A 23,349-nucleotide genomic window follows, 5' to 3' on the forward strand; every position below is an offset into this window, starting at 1 on the left:
AAGCCAGATACAAAAGGACAAATACTGCATGATTTCACTTTATATGTGTTACCTAGAGTAGTCAAATTCATAGAGAAAGAAAGTAGAATGGTGCTTGCCAGGGGCTGGAGGTGGGGGGTAGGGGGTGGGGGAGGAATGGGAGTTATTGTTCAATGGGTACAGAGTTTCAGTTTGGGTTGATGAAAAAGTCCTAGAGATGAATGGTGGTGAGGATTGTACAATTTAAATATGCTTAATGCTACTGAACTGTACACTTAAAATAGGGTTAAAATAATACATTTTATGTCGTGTATATTTTACTAAAATAAAAAAATTGCGAAAAGGGGGAGAGAAAAGTGAATGGCACGAAGACTCAACTCTTTGTGGAGGATGAAGATTTCTGAATTGAATGTGTGTAGGAATGTAGTATTTTCAGTCAGGCATGAACTCTGGAGAAGCCAATTAAGCCATTTGGAGGTCAAGCAGACAGCTCAGAGGGGACATTTGAAATTTTATCTTTCCCATGACCCTATTTCTATCGAGTTGTTACTAAGCTCTGGTAAGGTAAAATGGTACTGCAAAAATATAAAATCAGAGCTCAGAACCATTAGGCTTTGAAAATGAAAGGAGACTCTGTGATGACTTGACCGGAGACCCACCATTCAGACAGAAAGCTTTCTTCCTTGGTGCCATTACCTAAGCGTGGGCTAGCAGGCCTCTGGGAGCCTCGTTCTTGCCTGGCCCTGTGTATAAGTCTAGCATAAAGAAAATGACCCCATGTGGTGGTTGTCTCAATGGAGGCCTACTAAATGGTTATTTCACTGGCTTTCTTGTGTTTCTATCACATGAAGAACAAAGATAAGTATCCTGCCATAAAATAGAGAAAACAGAAAATTTTAAATTATATGACTGGCAATTCTCACAGTCACCTTCTAAATATGAGGGGATAAGGTCTTAGAAACCATTTAAATTGCATTAAATCAGGCACTTTATGACTTATTTTTTAAAAGATGATTAAGAATAGCCCAAATTTGATTAAAAAAAAAAACAACTGTTAAAGAGGGAGTATATGGGAACTCTGTACTTTCCACTCAGTTTTTCTATAAATCTAAAACTTCTCTACAAAATAAAGTCAATTAATTTAAAAAAAAAATCTATTTACACATATTATAGTAGTTATCCATTACACTAATAAAGCTTAAACAACCTATGTTGGCTAATGAGTGGTTTTAAAGCTTCATCAAATTTCTCAGGGTATCTTGATTTGGACAGCTGTGCCTCCCAGCTAATTATCCACAGGTTTTAATTTGATCTCACAGCTTTCTCAGGCTTCATTTCCGTACCTTACGGTGCATAAAGGGTAAGATAGAGCGAGTCAGCACTCTGTGCACAAATTTCAAAGAGATCACAAGTCTAAGGAAATGCACTGGCATAAATAGGCAATTGTCCCAGTTGCTAAAGAGTTTCTACCTTTATCATGACTTTGGCAGCTTTATTATCTCACCAAGCCTAATGCTTACAGAATTTGAGTTCCAGAATCACTGTGCCCCCCCTCACTCCCACCTAACAGGAAGCAATAACCAAATAATAAAATTTTAATTTCTTACAATCTAGTATATTATAACACTACATTTAATGTTTTCCACGATTCAGGCTTTAAATGATAAATCCAGAGGATGTTTTCTCTTTATTCCACCGTATTGTTCACAGTGAATAATGTAGACAAGAACCGCCATGTTCTTCAGATTTCTCACATCATTAGTATGAAATAATGAATAGGAAACATTTATAAAATGCACAAGGTATACAAGGTATAGTATAGAAAAGGTATACTATCTGATTTTTAGTCACTTTCTCCAAGTGCAATAGTTTTCTGACAACTGACACCTCTCAAAATAATATTTAGAGTTATTTAAAAATTTTCCTCTTCTGTGATGATGTGAAAATGCTGTCCTGCTATTCAAATGTCTAAAAATATGTCACTACCATGTTATAAAGCAATATAACTGCCTCATTGGAGATTAATAATCATGACATAATTTATACACATGAAGATAATAAAAAAGACCAAACATTGTTTAAGCATCTGCATTTGGCCCAGTGACCCCAAAAAGATGAACACCACAGTGACATAATGTAGATAAAGAATATATATCATACCTGAATAAATGACTAACTGTATTAATTATTAATTAATTAATTCTATGCTATTCAATTGGCAGAGAACAAAAATCAAAAGAAAATTTTAATCTTTATGCTGCTGAAGGGTTGTGAGACACACATTTTCACTTATTGTTAGCCAGTATATAAATTGAACAATATTTTTGAAAAAATTAGATAGTAAAGTTCATGTTTGAAAAAATGTTTAAGCTCTTTGACTCAATATTCCCATGTCCAGGGATCTGCACTAAAAACTAATCAACACTGCAGCCAGAAAAACATCCAAATGTCTGCTGGAATTTGATATTATAAAATTGGAACTACCTTAAATGTCCAACAGTGAGAGCAGGTTAAATAAATATACCCAGACAATGACATGTGAGTCTGCCATTAAAAATTATTATAGAAATTTAGATGCTGGTCATGAAGAAGGAATTGGTACCACCTGGCCCTCCTATAGTAAACAACTGAAAAACCTGACAAAGTACATAATGAGTGGTTATAAAATGTTGGGCAGTAGGCAGCACAGGACAGTGATTCCTGGGAGAAGAGCTTTCTGCCTGAAGGCACTTTCTGAATAGTGGTTTGTCAATGTCTAATAAAGTCAAATATACACATATCTTTGGCCAGGCAATTACAGTCCTAGAAAAATAAAAACATATGCCCAGAAAAAGACTTTTATAAGAACGTTCAAGGCAGCTGTATTTACAATACAAAAAAAGAGAAAAAAAATGTAGCAACTAGTAGATAAATAAGCAAATAAGTTCTGGAAATCTAACACACAATACTGTATTATAAATTTCAAAGAGTCTAAGAGATTTTACCTTAATTGTTTTCAGACAAAAAAGAAATGATAATTATGTGAAGTGATAAAGGTATTAGCTAAGGCTACTTTAGTAATCATATTGCAATATATAAATGTATCAAACTAACAAGTTATACCCCTCAAACTTGCACAATGTTACATGTTAATTATATCTCAATGAAGTAGATAATAAAATAGACACTGAAAAAAAGAAATGGAGTAATCCAAATAACCTAACAGGGGGATAGATAAACAAATTTTAGTATATTCATGAAGTGAAATACTAAGAAATTAAAAAAAAAAAACCATTAATAAAAACAATGGATGACTCTCACAGCCATAATGCTAAGAAGCCAGATACACACACACACACACACACACACACACACACACATACACACACACAATCATTTGCTTCCATTTATATGATGTTATATAATTGGCAGTTAATCCAAATGGAAAAAAAATCAGAACAATGGTTCCTCTTCTGGTTCCTCGTTCTCTGCTCCCTTTTTTCACTGAGTCCTTCCTTTGAGTTGTCTCCTCAATTCCGTAAGCCACCCTTCCTATGTGTCCTCCTTGCATTCTCAATACCTGCACATGCTATACCACCAAGAAGAAACAGTCTGCTTACTCACCTATATCTCCCAAGAGACCAGAAGCCTCTAAAGGCCAAGGTCAGCCTTAAATAACAACTGAAGCAACGTTGGTAATAACCAATATATATAAGAAGCTTACTGTCTGTTATGTACTTTGTGCTAAGGGCTTACCCTGGATGTCATCATGGTCTTATTCATCAACAAATTCTGAGACCCTAGCACCCAATGAGCAGAGATTGTGAGTTGTTAATATATACAGTATACTCAAATATGATGGAGTGAATCAAAAGGTAATCCTTGATCCTTAAAATCACAAGTGATTTTTTAAAAACCTTTTTCTTAAAATTTTCTGTACTTTTAAAAAATGTCTACTTTTAAAAAATGTCTACTTTTATATCAGAAAAAAAGGTAAATCGAAGAAATTAAAAACATAAGAGACTGAGGTATAGCTGAGGTATTCATGATCTACTTTGTTTTTTTATTTGTTACAGCTTTCTTTTTAAAGATGAAGATGTTGTAATTTGAGTGGATTGCTATGTAAAAAGCAAAAAAAAAGCAAATGCTGGAATGTATTCCGAATTGTACCGTTATTATCAAAGAAATATTTCTTTAGAAATTAAAACTTTTTTTCTTTAGCTTCAGTATAACAGGAAGAAATAATGCTTTCAGAACAGACCTCCCTTTCTTTCCATAAATACACAAAAAGCTTTTTTGAAGCTCAAACAGTGGGGAATCTGAAAAGTATATTTTGACAAAGTCCTGAAAACTGCCTTCACTAATTTCCCAGAATCTTTCCCAAAGCCCAGTTGCGTAAGATACACTGTAATAGTATGGCCAATACTCCACTACTCCACCATCAACAAAAAGAGAAAAAAGGAGGAAAGTTTGGTAAACTAAACTGTGCTAAATGGAAAAAATGGGTATGCTTGACTGGCAAACCACCATTGATAAGGTTTAAAAATAATAAGGTTTAAAAACAAATCTTGTCAAGAAAAGAATCTCCATATAGTTCTTAAAGCCCGGCCTCAATTATTTTTATTTATTCAGCTCACTTGTTGGTGAATAATTTAAAATAAAATATTTGTATCCCCATCTATGATCCCCATTTGATCCAATAGGTATGTCACCTAAAAGATAAGCTATGGAAGGCTACCAGAAGAAGCTTCTCAGAGAAAAATGTTTACAGAAGTATGAGGCAGTGATAATTTTAGAATAGGTCTCAAATTCTTTACTCCTCCCTCCCATTAGCAGGCCGAGTTTGCTTCATATTTCTTCCACTTGAATCTCTGCTGACTTCAGTGACTGAGTGGCCTATTGAGCACAGAGGAAGTAACACTGTGTGACTGTGAAGGCCAAGTTCACAGGGGGAACACAACTTCTGCCTCTTTCTCTAGAACATTCATGCCGGAGCCCTGAACTGCCCTATAAATAATCTACCTTCTACCTCAATGCTGTGAGGGATTAAGGTAGTGCACATAAAGAGACCACACAGAGAAATCCTGAGACCACATGAAGGAAGCGCCTGGCCAGACCCCCGCTGTCTAAACCACACTCCCCAGCTCTCCCTGCCCCTCCTGCCAAGCTGCTTCACCTCCACCCCTCAAGGACGGCAGCGTTAGGCACATCAACTCAAACAAGCCCTTGCTGAAATCTTGACCTATAGAAACCTGGATAGATATGAAATGAATGTTGTTGTTTTAAGTCATAAAGTTTTGCAGTGAGTTCTTAAACAGAAATAAAGAACTGGAAGAGAAGCTGTGTATAAGAAAATAAAATGAGATAATAAAACTGTGGAAACAAAATAAAGACATATCTATAAGAATAGTAGCTTCGCAGAGAACAGGACAAAAAAGATAAAAATGTTTGAAGGACAAGAATTTAGCATTGCTTATTTCCAAATCATAGTGAGGAGCTTAAGATTTCTTCTGATCTATTTATTTTGCCAAACAAATTCAAGAAAAACTTACTATTTTAAATTGACTGAGGCTAGTATGAAATAATAAAAACTTGAAATAGAATTATTTTGAATAAATACAAGTACATAGTAAGAGTAATTTCTACCACAGCTTCCAGGAAGGGTCTCTGCCTAATCTCTTTTAAGAAACAGCAAAGACTAATTTGTAATGAGAAGCTCCAATTTACATGCAATTCTTGTTCTAAAAATCTTTCAAGATTTTCCACTTTAAGAATGTGAAATTTGCCTGTTCTTTTCTTATTTACCCTGTCAATGTGCTTGCAAACACTTTCCATTTGGATAGTACAATAATAAACCTCAATCTAGTTCTGGTTAATTTTTCAGAAATTTTGGGGGTAAAAACAACAGACGTCCAAATTAACGGGGTTTTATAAAACCTAGCAAACAAGCAGCTCTTGTCTAAAGGTTTGCATAAAACAAAGGCCCTTCTGTGATTATGTTCCCACAATAAAGTGCTACTTCCTAATTAAACCTACACAGAAAACAAAGCAGTGCTTCAAAGGCAACTTTATTTTCAATTCCATAGGAAAGGTTTCCTTTTTTACAAAATGTATTTTATCTTCTAAAGGAACATTACAAATTTTTACTCACAAATCTGACAACTCCCAGTGAGATTTTTGCCTAGGTTTAAAATTTTGAAAGGAAAATACAAAACATTGATTTATTTTCCTGCTTCTTGACAAAAAACGCGTTAGGTAGAACCCAGATCTATCGGTCACTGTAAACTCATGAAAAGTGTTAATACTCTGCCCCATTCACCAGGGAGAGGACCCGCTGAGTAAAGAGAACATGGGCAAGGAGAACAAGCAGATGGATTTAGGAAGAATCTGAACACTCTCAAATGAGGAGGAAATTCTAAGAGCTCCTGCCAGTCTGTCCATAAAATCATAACGCAAGGGAAAACAATGGTAGGATACCAGGAACAAACCAGGTGAGACAGTGTAGCATACTGCAGAAAGAAAGAACCAGAAATCCTGGGTTTTGAGCCCAGCTGCAGCACATGGAGCCACGTGACTCTGGGTAAGCTAGTGAATGAATGGCTTTGTGCTGCGATTTTCTTACCTTCAAAGAGGAGACCATCTGTATTCCAGATTTATTGGGGAAAACATATAAAATAGTATGGATGTGGAAAAAAATGCTATATAGTCTATAACCTATACTTACGTATGTATGTGTATATATAGATTCCGATATAGATGCGCCTCAATTTATGATGGAGTTTCGTCCCAACAAACCATCCTAAGTTGAAACCACCATTGAGGAAAATGCATTTAATACACCTAACCTACCAAATATCATAGCTCAGCCTAGCCTACCTTAAACATGCTCAGGACGCTTACATTAGCCTACAGTTGGGCAAAATTATGTAACACAAAGCCTATTGTATAATAAAGTGTTGAATAGCTTATGTAATTTATTATGCATGTCTCTTTCACACCATTGTAAAGCTGAAATATTGTAAGTTGACCTATCTTAAGTGTGGGTCATCTGTATATATGCATTGTGTATTCATATACATATATAGATTTTATATGCTATATATAGATTATATATTATATATAATCTATAAACACTATATTACTAAATTCTATATTATTTTAAATTCTATCTTAAGTGTGGGTCATCTGTATATATGCATTGTGTATTCATATACATATATAGATTTTATATGCTATATATAGATTATATATTATATATAATCTATAAACACTATATTACTAAATTCTATATTATTTTAAATTCTTAAATGCTAAATGCTGTATACTATATATGGATTATATACCATATATAGCTTTCTATACATAAACATCATATATACCTATTCATATACAATATATATGTATCAATTCCTATATAATACGGGAAATAAACATTCCTTTTTAAAGGGATACTCAAAACTAACTACAAACTTGCGATATGAACCTTGAAAGTGACATGTATTCACTGCATTACTTCATTGGCATACATATGAGATCGATTTTTTTTTCACTGAAAGCTCGAGTTTACGCCCACAACAAAAAATCAACCAAAGCATCCAGCATAGGAATTCTTATGCACATAAAGGGTAAACCATATGGAATATTGATGCAACTTAAAGATTATTAATAATGAGTTTTAGTTATATTGGGAAATGCTCATGCTAAAAATTTAAATAAAATATCAGGAGACAAACATATATGTCATAAATCTCAGCTTAAGGGATGAAATCATCCAATAATGCAGATAGATCCCAGAGTCTTAAATCTCAGTGAGTCCTACCTTGACCAATTTACTTAAACTCTCTGTTTCAGTTTTGTCATTTGTCAAAAGAAGATAATAACTAGACCACGCTCATAGGGTGAGTACGAGATTCAGTGATGTAACACAGATGAAGTGCCGGGCACGGGGTCTTGCCCACATTAAGTATGCAATAAATGACACTGCAACATGATCGAATGCATAGGAATGCACGCAAAAGTCTAAATGGAGATGCTGATATTATTAGTGATTGTTTCAGAGTAAAGGGATTGTAAGTTTTTCTGCCTCTTTCTACTTATATGTACCTTCCAATTTTTCTACGATGAGCTCATATTACTTTCGAACCAGAAAAAAATTATTGACTTAAAAATTTATTTCCTCAAAATCTGCTTAAATACACTTCTTAGCTAATCATTAGTATTAGCTAACTTCAATTAGATTATATCAAGGTGTTGTTTAAAGTTTCCCTTTGTGATTTCTGAAGATCTTTGGGACTTCAAAGTCATTTGTGGATTACAAACATGACGGAAGGAAATACATTTATTTAGTGTGAGGAATTTGTCCAGTGCTTGACTAGGAGCTACCCTTCATTCTTAATGCTATGGCATTCTACTTTGTAAATCAGGAAAGCATTATCACCCAAATACTCTTTATATATCTCCACCACGCCATACACAAAGAGTAATAATAAATACATACATACATAAATAAATAGAATTGCTAATACTTTCCCTCCACCTCTGTCCTTCTTAAAGCCACAGGATAGGCTGAGATCCAAGCTACCTAGTCTGTCGAAGTATCAGAAGGCAGTCCATGATTTTCCCATAAGAATTCTAAGTTTTGCATTTTTGTTCCAAACTTTACCTAGAAACTTAATATAAGCATATTCAGGATATCTATATATAGATATATGAAATGAAGTTCTTTATAATTTCTTAAAATTCTTCTCCAGAATTTTAAGGCTGTATCTCTGTGTTTACGTCATTGTACGGGTGCAAGTGATCACCGACTAAGAAGATAGGATTTGTGTAGGTTGCAAAGCAACTGCAAATCTACCTTTTTGTACTGTTTTGTGGGGTTTTGAGTAGAATCACTAGCAAGAGGCTAGAAAGCTGGAGGAGGGAGGCAAGAGGCTGGAGATAGGGAGGCAGGATTGCTCTTCTCTGTGTGTATCTGCTGCTCCTGTCGGTGTCCTTCACCTTGACTGTCACAGTTGACTGCAGTCTTCAGCCTTTAAGTACACTGCAAATGAGCCTCCTCACTGCCACTCAGAGGTGGGGCTTCCCCTCCAACCCTCTAGGTACAAATGATCCCATCTCCTCCCTTAGTTACTCTTCAGCTCTTACTATCTCTGTGTTACCTTGGTACTCCCTTTTCTATTTCTCCAACACTGTTTAACCAGTTCCTCATACCAGATATGTCCCTTTAAATAACTGGTGTGGTTTCTGTTTTCCTGATTGGACCCTGGTGGGCTGATAGAAAACGGCATGTATTTCACAGTATATTAACTTTTAAAAATTGTGGGAAAATATAGATCACACAAAAAAATGACCATTTTAGCCATTTTAAGTGCACAATTCAGTGGCATTAAGTAATTCGCATTGTTGTGCAACTGTCACCACCATCCATCTCCAGAACTTAGCATATTTTTGAGGTTTATCCAGGTATTGCGTGTATCAGAATTCACTTCCTTCTTAAGGCAGAATATTCCATTCTATGTATAGACCACATATTGTTTGTCCATTCACTGTTGGACACTGTTGCTTCCACCTTTCGGCTATTGTGAATAGTACTGCTATGAACATGGATGTGCAAATATCTATTTGAATTCCTGCTTTCCAGTCCTCTGGCGATATACCTAAAAGTGGGAATGCTGGAACATATTTAAAGCAGCGTGTCTCAAACTAGAAAGTCTTGGGGTCTTTTATTGAGAAACTTTACCATAAGGAATACATTTTAATATAATTTTCAGGGCTTAAAAAAATGTTGACAATCATAAAATTCAAGATCCATCAAATGTGCAATGCTCTCTCAAAATGATTTCTTCAAAATTTTAAGGTGTCACAAATGGTACCTGACTCACTTCGGTGGTGTAGTGCTAAAGAACAAGCCCGAAGTCACCTGACAAGTAAGCAACAGTTTAATATTGGAGACTACCCACATGTATGTTAGTTTTACATTTGTTAAAGTGATCAGCTTTATGTTTATTAAAAGAAAAAATACCGAACTCATTCAATTCCCACAGATTTTTTTAAAATTGAGATGTTGCTAAATATCTAACAGTGTTATTCTAAAATATTGTGAATCAATGTAAGAAATGAATAACAGGAATTATTTTGAAGAAATAAAGAAATAAATCTAATCACTCCTCGTGTAATGTTACTAAAGCAAACACTCTGTAGTTAAATCTTATTGCAAACCACACAACATTTATGGACTCTCTGATGAATTGCTTTTTATCTTTTCTTTAGTTTATCTTTCAGGTAGCCAAACTTTAGACACAGAGGCTAAACATGCCATCATTTCAACAGGGTGATCAACTACATGATCAAGAATGGGATCAACATCTTCGGCATTTGCAATACAGAATGAAGCTGAATAATTTGGTCATAAAACCTCTCAGGAACTGACATATTTATTAGGTTACAGGAACACACCTACGATACGAAGTTGTTATGACTCCTGATAATATTAAGTTCTGTCTATAATTTTACTCTAGAAATCTATACTCTAATTTTATATTTTTACAGGAGTGAAACAAAGCAGTTGAAAGGCTTGTTTGATTGCCATCTTTTAATTAGGCTGTGAACAAAAACAAGGAGGGGAATGTGAAAAATGCATTGACTCACACTAGGATTATTCACCCAGTGCCTCAACTCTGCCAATGTCTGGGCAAGAGTGAGCAAGACAGTCCTCAATAAACTTTAACAGGGAAAGGAAAGGGAAGAGAAAGAACAGGAGAAGGCAGATGAAGAAGATAGCTGCAGATTCTGCCCTTGTGGAGTATATAATCTAGAAATTAACTAGTAGCTGGCTGATGGCTGGCTTAATAGATTTTGACGATGGAACAAAAGCTATCAAAAGGTGTAGCCGTGCTCTAGGTCTGCATGTCAGTGAGACCTAGGAAACAAAGGTGAGATGTGGGAGAAATGGGGAAATAATTTTATAGAGAAGCGATCTGATTGTCAATACCTATACAGGATTTAAATTAAGCCTTATTACTAAAGGAATAAGCAACCCTGGGTACCACAGAAGTAGTCAAAGTCACCGATGATTGTTCTGGCCAACAATATTTAACTGGAATTTCATCAAGTCTTAAGAGCTAAGTTTAGTTTATAGGAAATAGAGGGCATAAAGGAACATATTAACAAAACCATGATGAAACAATCCAACAAACCCAGAATGTGAGATATTCTCCAAGACAACTGTCCTTGTCTATTAAAAAAAAAAACAATATCATTAAAAAAAATGGAAGACAATTCAGATTAGAAGAGATTAAAGAAACATAACAATCAAATGCAACGTATGTTCCTTATTGGATCCTGGTTTGAAACAAACAAACAAAAAAAACATAAAAGACATTGGTAGATAAATTGGAAAACTGGATACAGATGGAGAAATAGTTATTATGAAATTACTGTTAATTTTGTTAGAGGTTCTAATGGCATGGTGCCTATTAAAAACAAATGTCTTATTTTTTGAAGATACAAAAAGTACGGTATTGGTACAACGTCATAATAACTGCGTTTCACTTGGAATGTGTTTGGCAAGATGAAAAAACTGTGGCAAAAATGTTTAAAAGTCCCTGAATCTTGGGATTGGGTATATGCGTATCACAGTAATATGCTTTCTACATATTCAAAAATATCCATAGTTAAAAGGCTCAATGAATAAATATATCTGAGAAAGATTTGCTGAGATATAAGTATTACGAACTTTTTAAAACTAGAAGCAGAAATTTTACATTGTGTAAAAGGTTAAGAAATTTCTTAGTACTAATTATTTTAAATAATTTTAATTTAGAAGCTTATATAAAAACACTGGAAATTACCTAGAGGTAATTTGTACAGTTGACCCTTTAATAATATGAGTTTGAACTGTGCAGGACCACTTATATACATATATTTTTTTTTCAATAAATACCTGTACTGTTTTCAGTCCATAGTTGGGAATCTGTAAATTCAGAGGTCAATTGTATGCATTGTTCTACACCATTTTATATAAGAGACTTGAGCATCCATGGATTGTATTATCCATGGGAGTCCTGGAACCAATCCCCCGCTGATGCTGAGAGCAGTTAAATTTGGGGGGTAGTCAAAAGTTATATGAGGATTTTTGACTGCATGGGGGTTGGTGCTTCTAGTCCCTGAATTGTTCAGCGGTCAGCTGCACATGCCTTAAAGACTTAAAACTGATGCATCTGTGGAATTCCTCAAGCTGACTCAGTCCAACTTAAAGCAAAAGATTTCCCTTCAGGATGAACTCAAGCGTGAATGCTACAGGACAAAGAATAGTCTAAAATGCATTGAAGTCTATACATAAAATGCCCAGCTATTAGTTTGGCCAAACTCAAATAATATGATGTTCCTAATGATGAAAATGGTTATACTTTTTCCCTTAAAAAAGGAAAATAAATTGAAAGGTGATGAAAGAAACAAAATCACTGAAAGTAAAAAAACAAAAGGCCAGGGCAAAAAGAGGGCTCTTTTCTCTTTTTCTTTAGGTGGATTTGAGAATATTAACATATAATGTTAATTCAGGCTGAAAATCATCAGAAGTGTTATTTTACTTATGTAATAGTATGAACCTAAACTTAGAAAAATGTCCCTTGAGCTGTGTGCTGCTACCTTATTTACTGTTATTATTAGAGATCTAAAGTTCCTTGCACATGAATTTACACAGGATTGCCTTGTCTAATTAAAATATTGAACATTTTTTAAACTATTACGTATTCAAAGAATTATGATTCATCATTAAATTTCCACATTTCAACTATTTGTCTCTTTCAACTGATATTTCACATGATATTGATGAGTTTTAAAATAAGAGAAGTTGAATGAAAATAAATAAGAATGTCATGTGATGGCTTTTCTTAAGAACTGAAATCAGAAATTGTGACAATAGCTGCCATCTTCCCTTTTCATCCCTTCCACGCAGATTTCTTTCCTTTTCCCAGAAATTTTGGGGCAACCAGTGCCCATACCATATTTCTCTCCATTCTCTGACATGGTCTTGAAGCAAATCAAGAGGTTGCAAGTGTGGCCTGAACCAATTATACTTTGCCTTTCCCAACTCATGCTGAAGGCTTGCTCACAGAAGTACAGGACACCTCCAGCTTACTCACAGCCCTCACAGACACCATGACAAGGGTGAGGCACGGTCAGGAGGTTTAACACTATCCTCCTTTGTTTCTAAGCCTTATTTTCTACAATAACTTTACACAGTGATAATAGCAAGATAATAAGCTTGAAAGGCAGGAAATGCATGGGTTTTGTGCCCCCACACCGGTCCTGCAGCGTGTCTGCTGATATCCACCACACAGCCCGTAATATAGTATCCTGAACGAATGAGTGTGCCCTAGGCTTATAAGGACGTCAGACTCTATGGAAACAATTACACTCATCTTTTCAGAGATATCTGGGAATGATAAATGTGACAAGAAATATACTAAATGGACTACTTCTCCATATCACTTAACTTTATCTGGTGGAAAAACAGTGAGAACAGAATGTAAATGTGTTCAGAAACAAGGCATACTTCCCCGAACGTTATCAGCAGATGACAACTCAGCCACTCACAGACATTCTTCAACAGTTTCGGCCTTACCTACCTGTCTTAAGTCCAGAGTGATTGTGACCCAGTGATATTCCCTTCCGTTTTGAATACTGGGACTTTGCCACCAGTTATTGGTGCCATCTATCGCATTTGATATTGGATGGCGTTCTGTCAAAAGAAAATAAAAACATGCATACCTTTCAGCTTTGGAGTTATTTATTTTTACTTCTAAACTGTAGGCTAATGGAAATGAATAGCAGTGAAGATAAACACAGAGTTCATGGCTTCCTAACAGAAGTCTTCATAATTATTTCAAAGAGTATAAACCACCACAGGTAGTTCTGAAGAGAAGAAGCAACACTTGCCTTTGGGGTTGGCGCTGGTGCCATCACAGATCCGGCACTGTGCGTTCCGCACGGGTCGACCGGGCACGTGCTCCACAAGTTTGCAGAACATCTCAGGCCCCTTCTCACCACATGTTGCATTGGTGCTGATGTGAGCATTGCTGGCAAGATTGAGAATGGCAGGAAATAGGCCTGAAAGTTGAAATTCACCAAATTGGCTCAGCCACTTGGTATCAAAAGTATAGGATTACTACATCTCACTTTGCAGGTAAATGGAAGAGATTGTATAAGTCGATGTGCTGAGTGAAAGAAGCCTTACACAAAGATAGTTATATGGTGGTTTCATTCACATGAAATTATAGGACAAACAATACTCGTTTATGAGAAAAAACAAAACTCTGAACATCTGTGGCTATTGAGATTGTGAAGGGACATGAGGGAACTTTCTGGGATAATGTTATGTTCTATATCTTGATAAAAGTTTGGATTGCGTAGCCATTTGCAGTTGAAAAAAAAATCAGAGAATGTGAAAGATTTGTGTAGATTGGTATATTCCACTATATGTAAATTTTACCTCAAACAATAAAAATATTGATGTAAATGCTGAACAGTTTAGAAGTAAAGTGTACTTAGTTCTTCAAATCACTTTGAAATGCATCAGAAAAGAAGCTAGATTGATGGATAGAGATGAGTATAGGGACAGACAGGTGATAAACATAATAGTATAAAATGGTCATTGTAGAATCTTGGCAAAAAGATAGGTGTTCACCGTACAATTCTTTCCACTTTTCTGATGAAAATATTTCATAATAAAATGTTGGGAAAATAAGTTTTAAGACAAGTTTCAAATAATCTAATGCATGTATTTGCCAATGAAATTCAGATACCTTTCATGTGATTCTCCACTCGCTTTGCTCCAGTTGCCTCTCCTAGTACTTACAAGGCCTTTCCTATCAGTATCTAGTATATTTCTCTCTCTCTTCTTTCTTTACAGCCTCTTTGCTTTGGTGAATAATACTTTAGGACACAAAGATCCAGTTTTCAAAATTCTCTTCAATTCAGTATTAATCTTTGCCTTTCCACCGTCCTTTTGTCGCTGGTGATTTTCATCTTTAAGCAGTAGGTCCAAACTACTCAGAAAACAATTTTTGGATGACTGTGAGAAAAATAACTGCATTAAGTTCTTTAGAGATCTGACTTTATCTCAGTAAAAGATAATAGCAGTGAGGTTCTGTGAAGATCTAAAAAGGACGGTGAACATGGTGTTGAAGAGGCATTCTACACGAAAGGATACTGTGAAACGAGAAAGAACACTGAGGCGGGATCTTAGCGAAGTGGGGTTTCTCTAATTTACTAGAACTTGATCTTCAAACACCACAGATGATAATCTTTTCTTTATAAAGCACAGAGAGTCAAAATTATATCTAAAATACTTCTTTTCCAGTGAAATTTGAAAAAGCACAATATAATTTTAATAATATAGAAGGAATTCATGTCTTCGATTTTGATTTTTTAGGTACTGCTCGATCTCTTCTATTATAAATATTTTAATAATTAAAGTTATAAAATAAAAGTGGTTGTTACATTAAAAAACTTACTGTTAGTCTTTCAAAGACTTTCCACATAAAACAGAACTACTAATAGGTGGTTTATTTCTAGTGAAATAACCCTATTTCTGTTAATTTTAGTGAAATAGTCCTATTCAAGTCAATAGGCCCCTAGTCTCTCAATAGGAAATAATTATTGAATTTTTGTATTTAAGAGCATTATTATAATTTTGAAGTATAACACAGACTTGCATCATATATTATGTTTAATATATTGTATACATTTACATTTTTAACTCAAAAGTTGGTCATTTTACCATGTTCCTTTAAAGCGATTTATTTTTAATCAAAAAGTCTTTATAAACAGATGAATCTTTCCATTTAATTATGTGCTTCCCCAAATTACTATTTTTAAACAACTAGTAGTTAGACATTTAACATTTTATGAAATTATCTACTTCCTAAAATGACATGTTATTTTTGGGAGTGGTACTTACGTGGTAGGAGAAGCTGATATTTATTCTGTTTGGTACTGAGGTAAATATTAATTTTCTCCATTCTATATGACCATAATATTCTATTCATCTGGTTTGAATGTATCTTATGAACTAATAATTGAAAATACAATATGGTTTTAAACTGTGGTGTTTTACCGTAATAGCTAAAATGATGTTTTTCTGGCTCTGTATTACATGTATGCATTTAGATTTGCAGTGCAATCAACTCTATCCTTTCCCTTCGCACAGACTAGTCAAGCGAGGAAAAGAAACCAAGGTCACAGGACTTGATTTAACAATGCATTTCTCTATCGACAAATACTTTACCAGTTAACTTAAATGTTTCCACTTTCTCTTTATTCTCCCCCTCCAGTTGCTCCACATTAAGAAAACTCCCCACTTCCTGCCCAGGGCTCCCTCCCACCCTGGAGACCTGCAAGGTACTGAGTTACTGGAGGGAGTGGGAAGTGGAAGGGACAGGGGAGTCCCGAGGGCACCACGCTCTCACTACTCAGGAGTCTGTGCTCTGAGTCACAGAAAAAGAAGCTCAAACTTTGTGAACATAATTTTGGTGAATAATATCTCAGTTGTAGTAATCAGCATTATGTAGTTCTTGCACTAGATAGATTTTAAAGAACGTTCGTATTTCCTTACCTTGCTGGTATCCTAAACATACTTTTAGTAAAAAGAAAGATAAATTCCTTCATTAGCATGGCTGTGTATAAAATCCTTTAAATAATTAATTTCATAAATATATCCTGGTTATCTTTCACTAAAAGTAAATCTCAGATAAACTAGTATTTGAAAAAAAATTATTTACTAAAAATTATTCTTTACATATTATATTTACTTACTTCAGAGTTGTAGAATAATTATATTCTTTGTTGCATGTGACCATATCTGCTAGAAGTTAGAAATACATACTGGAAAAAGCATATTTAAAAAAAAAATTAAAAAAAAATTCCCTCTGGTTGCTGAATCATTTCAAAGACAACTAAAATATTTCAATAAAGGGAAACTACATGAGATTCAAGTAGGAGGAAGGATAAGAAATCAAAGAGTGAGAAAGGGCACTGGGATCAAGAACCTACCAAGAACAAAAGTTTAATTTTACACATAAAAATCAAAGGCAGAATGAGGGCTGTTGCAGCACACTTATGTGACAGAGTTTTACCATTACTTAGCTGTGCATTTAATAAATTAGACTATACATTTTTGTTGAGAGACATTATTTACTTTGGTTAGTGTTACTGTAATACTAATTTGTATTTTCTCCCCATTCAGGACACACAATGGAATCGTTTCTCCATTCCTGTATTTAACCAATAGCTAAAGACTGTAACACCAAACTTCGTAGAGCATGAAATAAATTCCTTCTCATTCACCAGTTTTTTTTTTTTTTAATCCTCTTTCTTCACAGTCTGAATACACTTGGCCTTCTTAAATGCATTTCAGGACCACATGAAACTGCTGGAAATTCTCTTATTAATATTAGGTGAAAAATTGCTGCGAACCTGACAAAGATGCTACTATATATATTTACCAAAGTTTTTAGCTAAGAGACTTCCAGATAGTTGAATAATTCATTTTTGGAGGTTTCTGTTTTTTTATCAATATTTCTCAAATGTTCTAGGGCCAATGGTTCAAGGCCTTAATGCATTTGTATGTAAGAGAAGTGTGAGTTTTTCTGATGAGTTTTTTCTTATTTTGGAAAAAGCATTTTTGAATTCATAAAATTTTATATGCCTAATCCATAATTATTGTGATATTCTGGAAAAAAAATGATTTTCAACTCTCAGTTAAAGGATCTGTGGCAATATGTTTCAGTCATTTTTTTCCAGCATGAAATAAAAGATTACGAATATTTTATATGATTGAATAACGAAAGTGGCTTCCAGGGTCAGAAGTTTTTGTTTCGAAAAAAATGTTAAAGCTTCTTGTTCAGTCCATGGAGAAATTTGGAAAAATAGGAATTTAAGTTACTAAATTGAGAAATTTGTGATTTTTAAAAAACATTGAAATTCTTTTTTTTTTTTTCTCTCCATATACCCAACTCTCACTTCTCTAATCTCACCCATTTACCATGTAAACATCTATAAGTTGATTAGAGAAGGCTGGTATTAGAAATAAACTACCCTGGTTGCCAGTACTCTCTTTGAAACATGGTAGTCACCTGATTGAACAATAAAAACAGCACCTCAAACAGCTACTAATGACATTATTCAGTGAGAAATCCTGTAAGCATTTAATACTATTTTAGGATAATAACATCAAAGTATTCTAATAATATAATATTCCAGGTTACTAATATTTTATGTATTCTAATTACATGCATTTTAGGAGGATGCATAAATTCATATTTAGCAACATATCCATGAGTCATAAAATGCAGGTGAGAATGTTTGGCTAAGTTCAATAAATTTTTAATGAGAACCTCTTAGGTACAAAGCACTAAGCCAGGCACCTCCCTGGGACACCAAGATGGATGAGCTGGACTATTCCTACCCGTAAGGCTCTCATAATCAGGAGGGAGAGACAGCTACTCATAGATTCTGAGAAGTATAATATTTAAAAAGCAGCAATATTTAAAAATAGATTAGAGGAGAGAATCTAGAATAAGAAATTCAGTTAGGCATAACCCAGGCAGAAATGAGGGCACGTACTCAGGCAAAAAAATTCTTATTGGTCTTCAAATCGATTTCAATTTGCTTCCTTTGCACTTTTCATATATCCATTTATGACCTACTCATCCTTCAAGCTAAGCCCAGATCTTTCCTGAACTCTGGACTAATATAAATGTTCTTCTTTTGTCCTGCCTGAAATCAGCATGCCCTATGACTATACTTAACAGTTATACAGAGATCATTAATTTGCTGACCAGTCTCTCCGTACACATTCGCCATTATTCTCCCCTCACTATCCTTCAAAAAATATAAACAACTTGATTAATATGTGAGTTCCTTCAGGGCAGAATCATGCCTTGTTTTCTCTTCATAGCTTCTGACCCATGTAAATGCCCTATTTCTGGGGCCTGAATGAAAGAATGAATAAATGAAGGAATGTTCCTTTACACTCCTGGATTACCAGCAAGTGCACAGAACCAGGAGCCTAAATCTAGACTCTCATCCTGGCTCCACCATTAACTCTAAGTCTGGGTAAGTCAACCTCTCAGAGCCTCTGTTTCCTCAACTATTAAGTGAATATTTCTAAGAGACCTTTTTTCCTCATATACTATGTAGACTATCAGGTAAATTTGCCCACCATTTTCTCTCTACTTCAAAAATAAGTTAAAAATAGCTTTTCTCCTTTCAATGAATGCATAGAATGGTAAAGAGCGTTAATTTGGTAACTCTTTGATCTTCTTGGCTAAAAGAGCCAAATCAAAATATAAAGTGGCATTATTCTCTTTGCTAATTCAGTAATCACTCTTTAGAACTTCCACCTGAAGAGGAGTGGAAGAGAAACAAATGATGTTTCATACAATCTTGATCCTAAGCCAGAGAACCCTCAAAGGCTGGTTTTGCTTCTAATCTATGCTTATGGCAATAGCTTTCCTTGACTCTTGCTTACTCCCCAGTGTTAAAAAAAAAACAAGAGGCCCAAAATGGAGTTTGCTCAACCTAAGTCCCATGTCACCAACCCAAGACTTATAGTTTCTGGCTCTCCCCCAAATGGAATCTTAAATCAGTCACTTAGCAATTGCCTGATCAGCATTAGTTAATCTGCAGATAGACCCCCGCCATCCTCTGCAAGTAACCTTGCAATGATGAACCTGCCTTTTTGCCCAATACAACTTCCTTGTTCTTGATCCCTTCTGCCTATAAAATCTTTCATTTTGTACAGCTCCTCAGAGCTCCTTTCCGTCTGCTAGGTTGGGTGCTGCTTGAGAAATGAATCATTGAATAAAGCCAATGAGATATTTAAAATTCACTCAGTTGAATTTTGTTTCTAAACACCAGTGAGATAGATGATAGATAGATAGATAGATAGATAGATAGATAGATAGATAGATAGATAGATAAAGTAGATAGATGCACACATACATCTTGTGGAATTCTTTCAAAACAGTAAGTTCTACTTAACATGGCATATTTAATATCTAACCTGTATATGTCCAGGCTTAAAATAGAAATGTCCATTCTAATCGGGTGTTTTATATCCACTCTAATTAGAATTAATATTGCCTAAGAAAAGGTAGTGTTGGGTAAGAAGTAAGAACATGGCTTTTAAGTCAGAAAGCCCTTGGTTTGAATTCCGGGGCTACCAGCTGCCAGCTGAGGGGCTTTACCTGTCAGTCTCCTTATTTGTGCAATGAGAAGCATAGTGCCTAGGGATTTTTATGGGCATTAAATGGCTTATGTGGGTAAAGGGTCAAAATAATATCTTAAGGGATCAATAAATAATTGCATTATTATTTTCATATTATCAGTGGAGATCACTAATAAAAATTTCCTCAAATATAATTAGACTTTTATGGTTATATTTCACATATGTGAGTCTCTGTTTCTCTGATTAAATTTTAAAAGAAGTAGTTGGTTTGCCTTTAAGGGCCATTGTGTATGAAAAGTATCTACCTTTAAATAGAAGAAACACACTCAGCCTAGAGTGATGTGCATCGTGAGGGAGGCATGGAAGAAACATAGACTCTTGGCTCACCTCAGGCTCATTCCCAGGCAGGGACTTGCCGCACAGAAGGCTGAACAGTACTGACAGCTCTACTCGCACTTGTACCGCTTCCTAAACTCTCTCTCTCTTTCTCTTTTTTTTTCTCTTATTCTTTCTGTAGTTGCCTTTGCAACACTGTGTAGTTGAATCTCTGTAAGTTAAATGCATGTTTGTAAATAACGACCTTCTCCTTTCGTTGTTCTGCAAGCCGACACAAGGAAAGGAATCTTTGAAGAGGTGACATTTGAAGAGTTACCTCAAAAATGAGAAAGAGCTAGCCATGCATGGGTAGCACTCCATTTTAATGTATTTGGATTTCTCTTGTAATATATTTTTATGCATTTAAAAAACACACTGAGAATAGGTCTGTGACGTTTGCCAAAGGGGTCCCTTGGCACCAAAATGTCAAGAACCCTGGTAGAGAAGTTGCTTTGGCTAAAAAGATACAAGTGACTCTGTTAGTTTCCTTTCCCCACCTCTTCCTCCAGGAACCTAGTTCATCTCTGGACAAAGGCAGCCAGGAGGCACCTGACCTTTCGATTCAGGTAGTTGTGAAGGTGAGTGAGAGGGGCTTGGGACAAGAGTTAACGTCTCGCTCAGGTGGGATCCCGAGTGACCTGACCAGGTGTGCCTCAAGAAGCAGTGCTTCCAGCTCAGGGCACTGGCAGAAATGAGTCCTTAGTGCCATCCAGGAGGCCTGGACTGGAAGATAAGATGCCTGAGGAAACCACTGAAAACTTTCATGATATCTTCACCCACTCCCTCCAAGGGAATTAAGTGATCATCTGAATTCTTGCATTTGGCATTTGAACATATTTTCAGGGGCACATTTTCTATGAATGTGGAAGACAGAGCACATATATGAAAGGGGAGAAATGGATAAAGGTGGAGGAGGGTTTTATAAAGGGAGATTACTTATAGTAGTGCATCACCAGCCCCTAAAATATATTCAGGAGGCTATTAACAAGCTGTGGCAAAATTCATCTTAACTCAAACCTTTTTCCCAAAGAATAATACAAATGTATCTGTATATTATGAAATAGGTGTATTTGAAACACAAACATAAATGAAACTGCTCCCCACTTTTACTTCTGATTGATCAACAATTGATAACAACTACTAACAATAAATGGTTCCTTACTCTTCTGTTCCTTTCCCGTGAGAAACCTGAGCCAAATACTTTGTCATAACAGTACATCATTTAAAGAAATTCTATTTCTACTTATTTATTATAAATTAAAAATCATTTTAGTCACTATAAAATAAACTTGTTTTATATATCAAATATATCAGAATGTTTCAATAATAAAACATTGAAGTTAATGTTTAAATACATGAAAGTTCTTGCGTGTTTAATGTAAAACAAACAAGACTTTCATTTCCAGTGAGAATTATTCAAATGTTACCAGTTAGTTATTTTATTTCTCAAATAAAGAAAAATATGACACTTGAGAGGGTTTTAAATGAAGGTAACTTGAGTGGCCTGTAGACACGGAGACCTTTCAGTCCAGGACAGAAGCACTAACTAGAAAATGGCCGCCCTCTCATCCCCTCCCCCTCCCACCAAAGCAAATGCTTGGTTTTTGGACTAAACTAATTTAATCATTGATGGATGTTAGTAAAAGAAAAGCTTTAAGATATTCGAGAGAGTCCAAGGCCTTTTCCAGCACAGCCCGCAGGGAAGTGGGCAGGAGGCAGAGGAGGGAGGAGAGAGGGGGAGAGAAAGAAAGACTCCAACACAAACAGTGAGGAGAAAATCCAAACTCCTGAGAATCTGGCATTTAACACAGTTGATTTTTTTTTTTTTTTTCTCACATGGGAAGATAAAAAGAAGTTTAATCTTGGAAAACCCAGAGGGAGTGGTGAGCGAAAAGGCCTTAGCAGGGTTTGCTAGAGTTCTATTTCTACAGCAATGGGATCAAGGTGTCCTTGACAAGACAGAAGTTTTCACTTTAAGATAAATAAGCATACGAGCAAGCAAGAAACAAATACTGTCTGCAGAAAATAGCGCTTTATCAGGGTCCGCCTACTCCTCACACAGAGGCTTATTTAATACTTATATTCCACGATACTACAGGTTTAAATCCAACATACAAGTCTAGTTGCAGAGAAAAAAACTATAATTCATTCATCATGTAGTGGTTTTCTCCTTTGCTGCCACAAACTTTAAACTGTTATTAAAGGACGATGATTTAAATAACTCTACCAGATCAAAATCATTATTGCACATAGGCAAACCACAAAAGCACCTCGACATACATGTATTTTTACATTTCATATCATTCCCACTGCCCTGGAAAGACAGTGTCCTCCTCCCCCTTCCAAACCCTTACAGGAGTAAGCTCAGCTCAAAGGAGAGTCAAAAAGCAAGTGCAGCCTTTAAGCTGAATATCTCCAGCCCTGTTGAATTAAAATGCAGTCTCATTACATTTTATTTATATCATTTATAACATTTGCAATGTTTATATCATTTTTTAAATATCTAAGAACATCAATTAATTCAACATTTTCTTATGAGCTCAAACACTTCCAAAAATCCTTCAAGGTCTTAGTTATTTTTACCCCTTTCCTCCGCCACTTCTGCGCTCTATTACATAGATTTTAATTGCTAATGCTTTGAAAATTTGGCATTCCTGTTAGGACTGTGCCCAGGACAGCTTCATGGGTGTAGGACAGTACAGCCATCCTTGATTGAAAGCTATGCTGAAACAGTTCGAAATTTTTCATAATTTAAACAAGGGGCCCACATTTTCATTGTGCACTAG

At 35.3% G+C, this 23,349-nt stretch overlaps 1 protein-coding gene and 1 long non-coding RNA gene across 4 annotated transcripts in view; one reads left to right on the forward strand and one right to left on the reverse strand.

Annotated features, from left to right (window-relative positions):
• LAMA1 (laminin subunit alpha 1) overlaps positions 1-23,349 on the reverse strand; it is a 143,685-nt gene that overhangs the window by 102,020 nt on the left and 18,316 nt on the right. For 2 of the 3 annotated variants that reach the window (XM_039845828.1, XM_039845837.1), the window contains exons 2-3: positions 13,897-14,067; positions 13,587-13,699 (exon numbers count right to left, since the gene is read on the reverse strand). The exons of the other annotated variant lie outside the window; for it this stretch is intronic. In XM_039845828.1, coding sequence (XP_039701762.1) covers positions 13,587-13,699; positions 13,897-14,067 — 284 coding nt within the window. The remainder of the gene's footprint in view (positions 1-13,586; positions 13,700-13,896; positions 14,068-23,349) is intronic. 3 annotated transcript variants of the gene reach the window in all.
• Positions 10,698-17,306, forward strand: LOC120588371 (uncharacterized). The gene is made up of 3 exons (XR_005649236.1): positions 10,698-10,889; positions 16,293-16,359; positions 17,204-17,306. It is a non-coding gene; the product is annotated as an uncharacterized LOC120588371 (long non-coding RNA).

Source organism: Pteropus medius, unplaced genomic scaffold (assembly GCF_902729225.1).
Source record: "Pteropus medius unplaced genomic scaffold, Ma_sr-lr_union100, whole genome shotgun sequence".
Lineage (NCBI taxonomy): Eukaryota > Metazoa > Chordata > Mammalia > Chiroptera > Pteropodidae > Pteropus > Pteropus medius.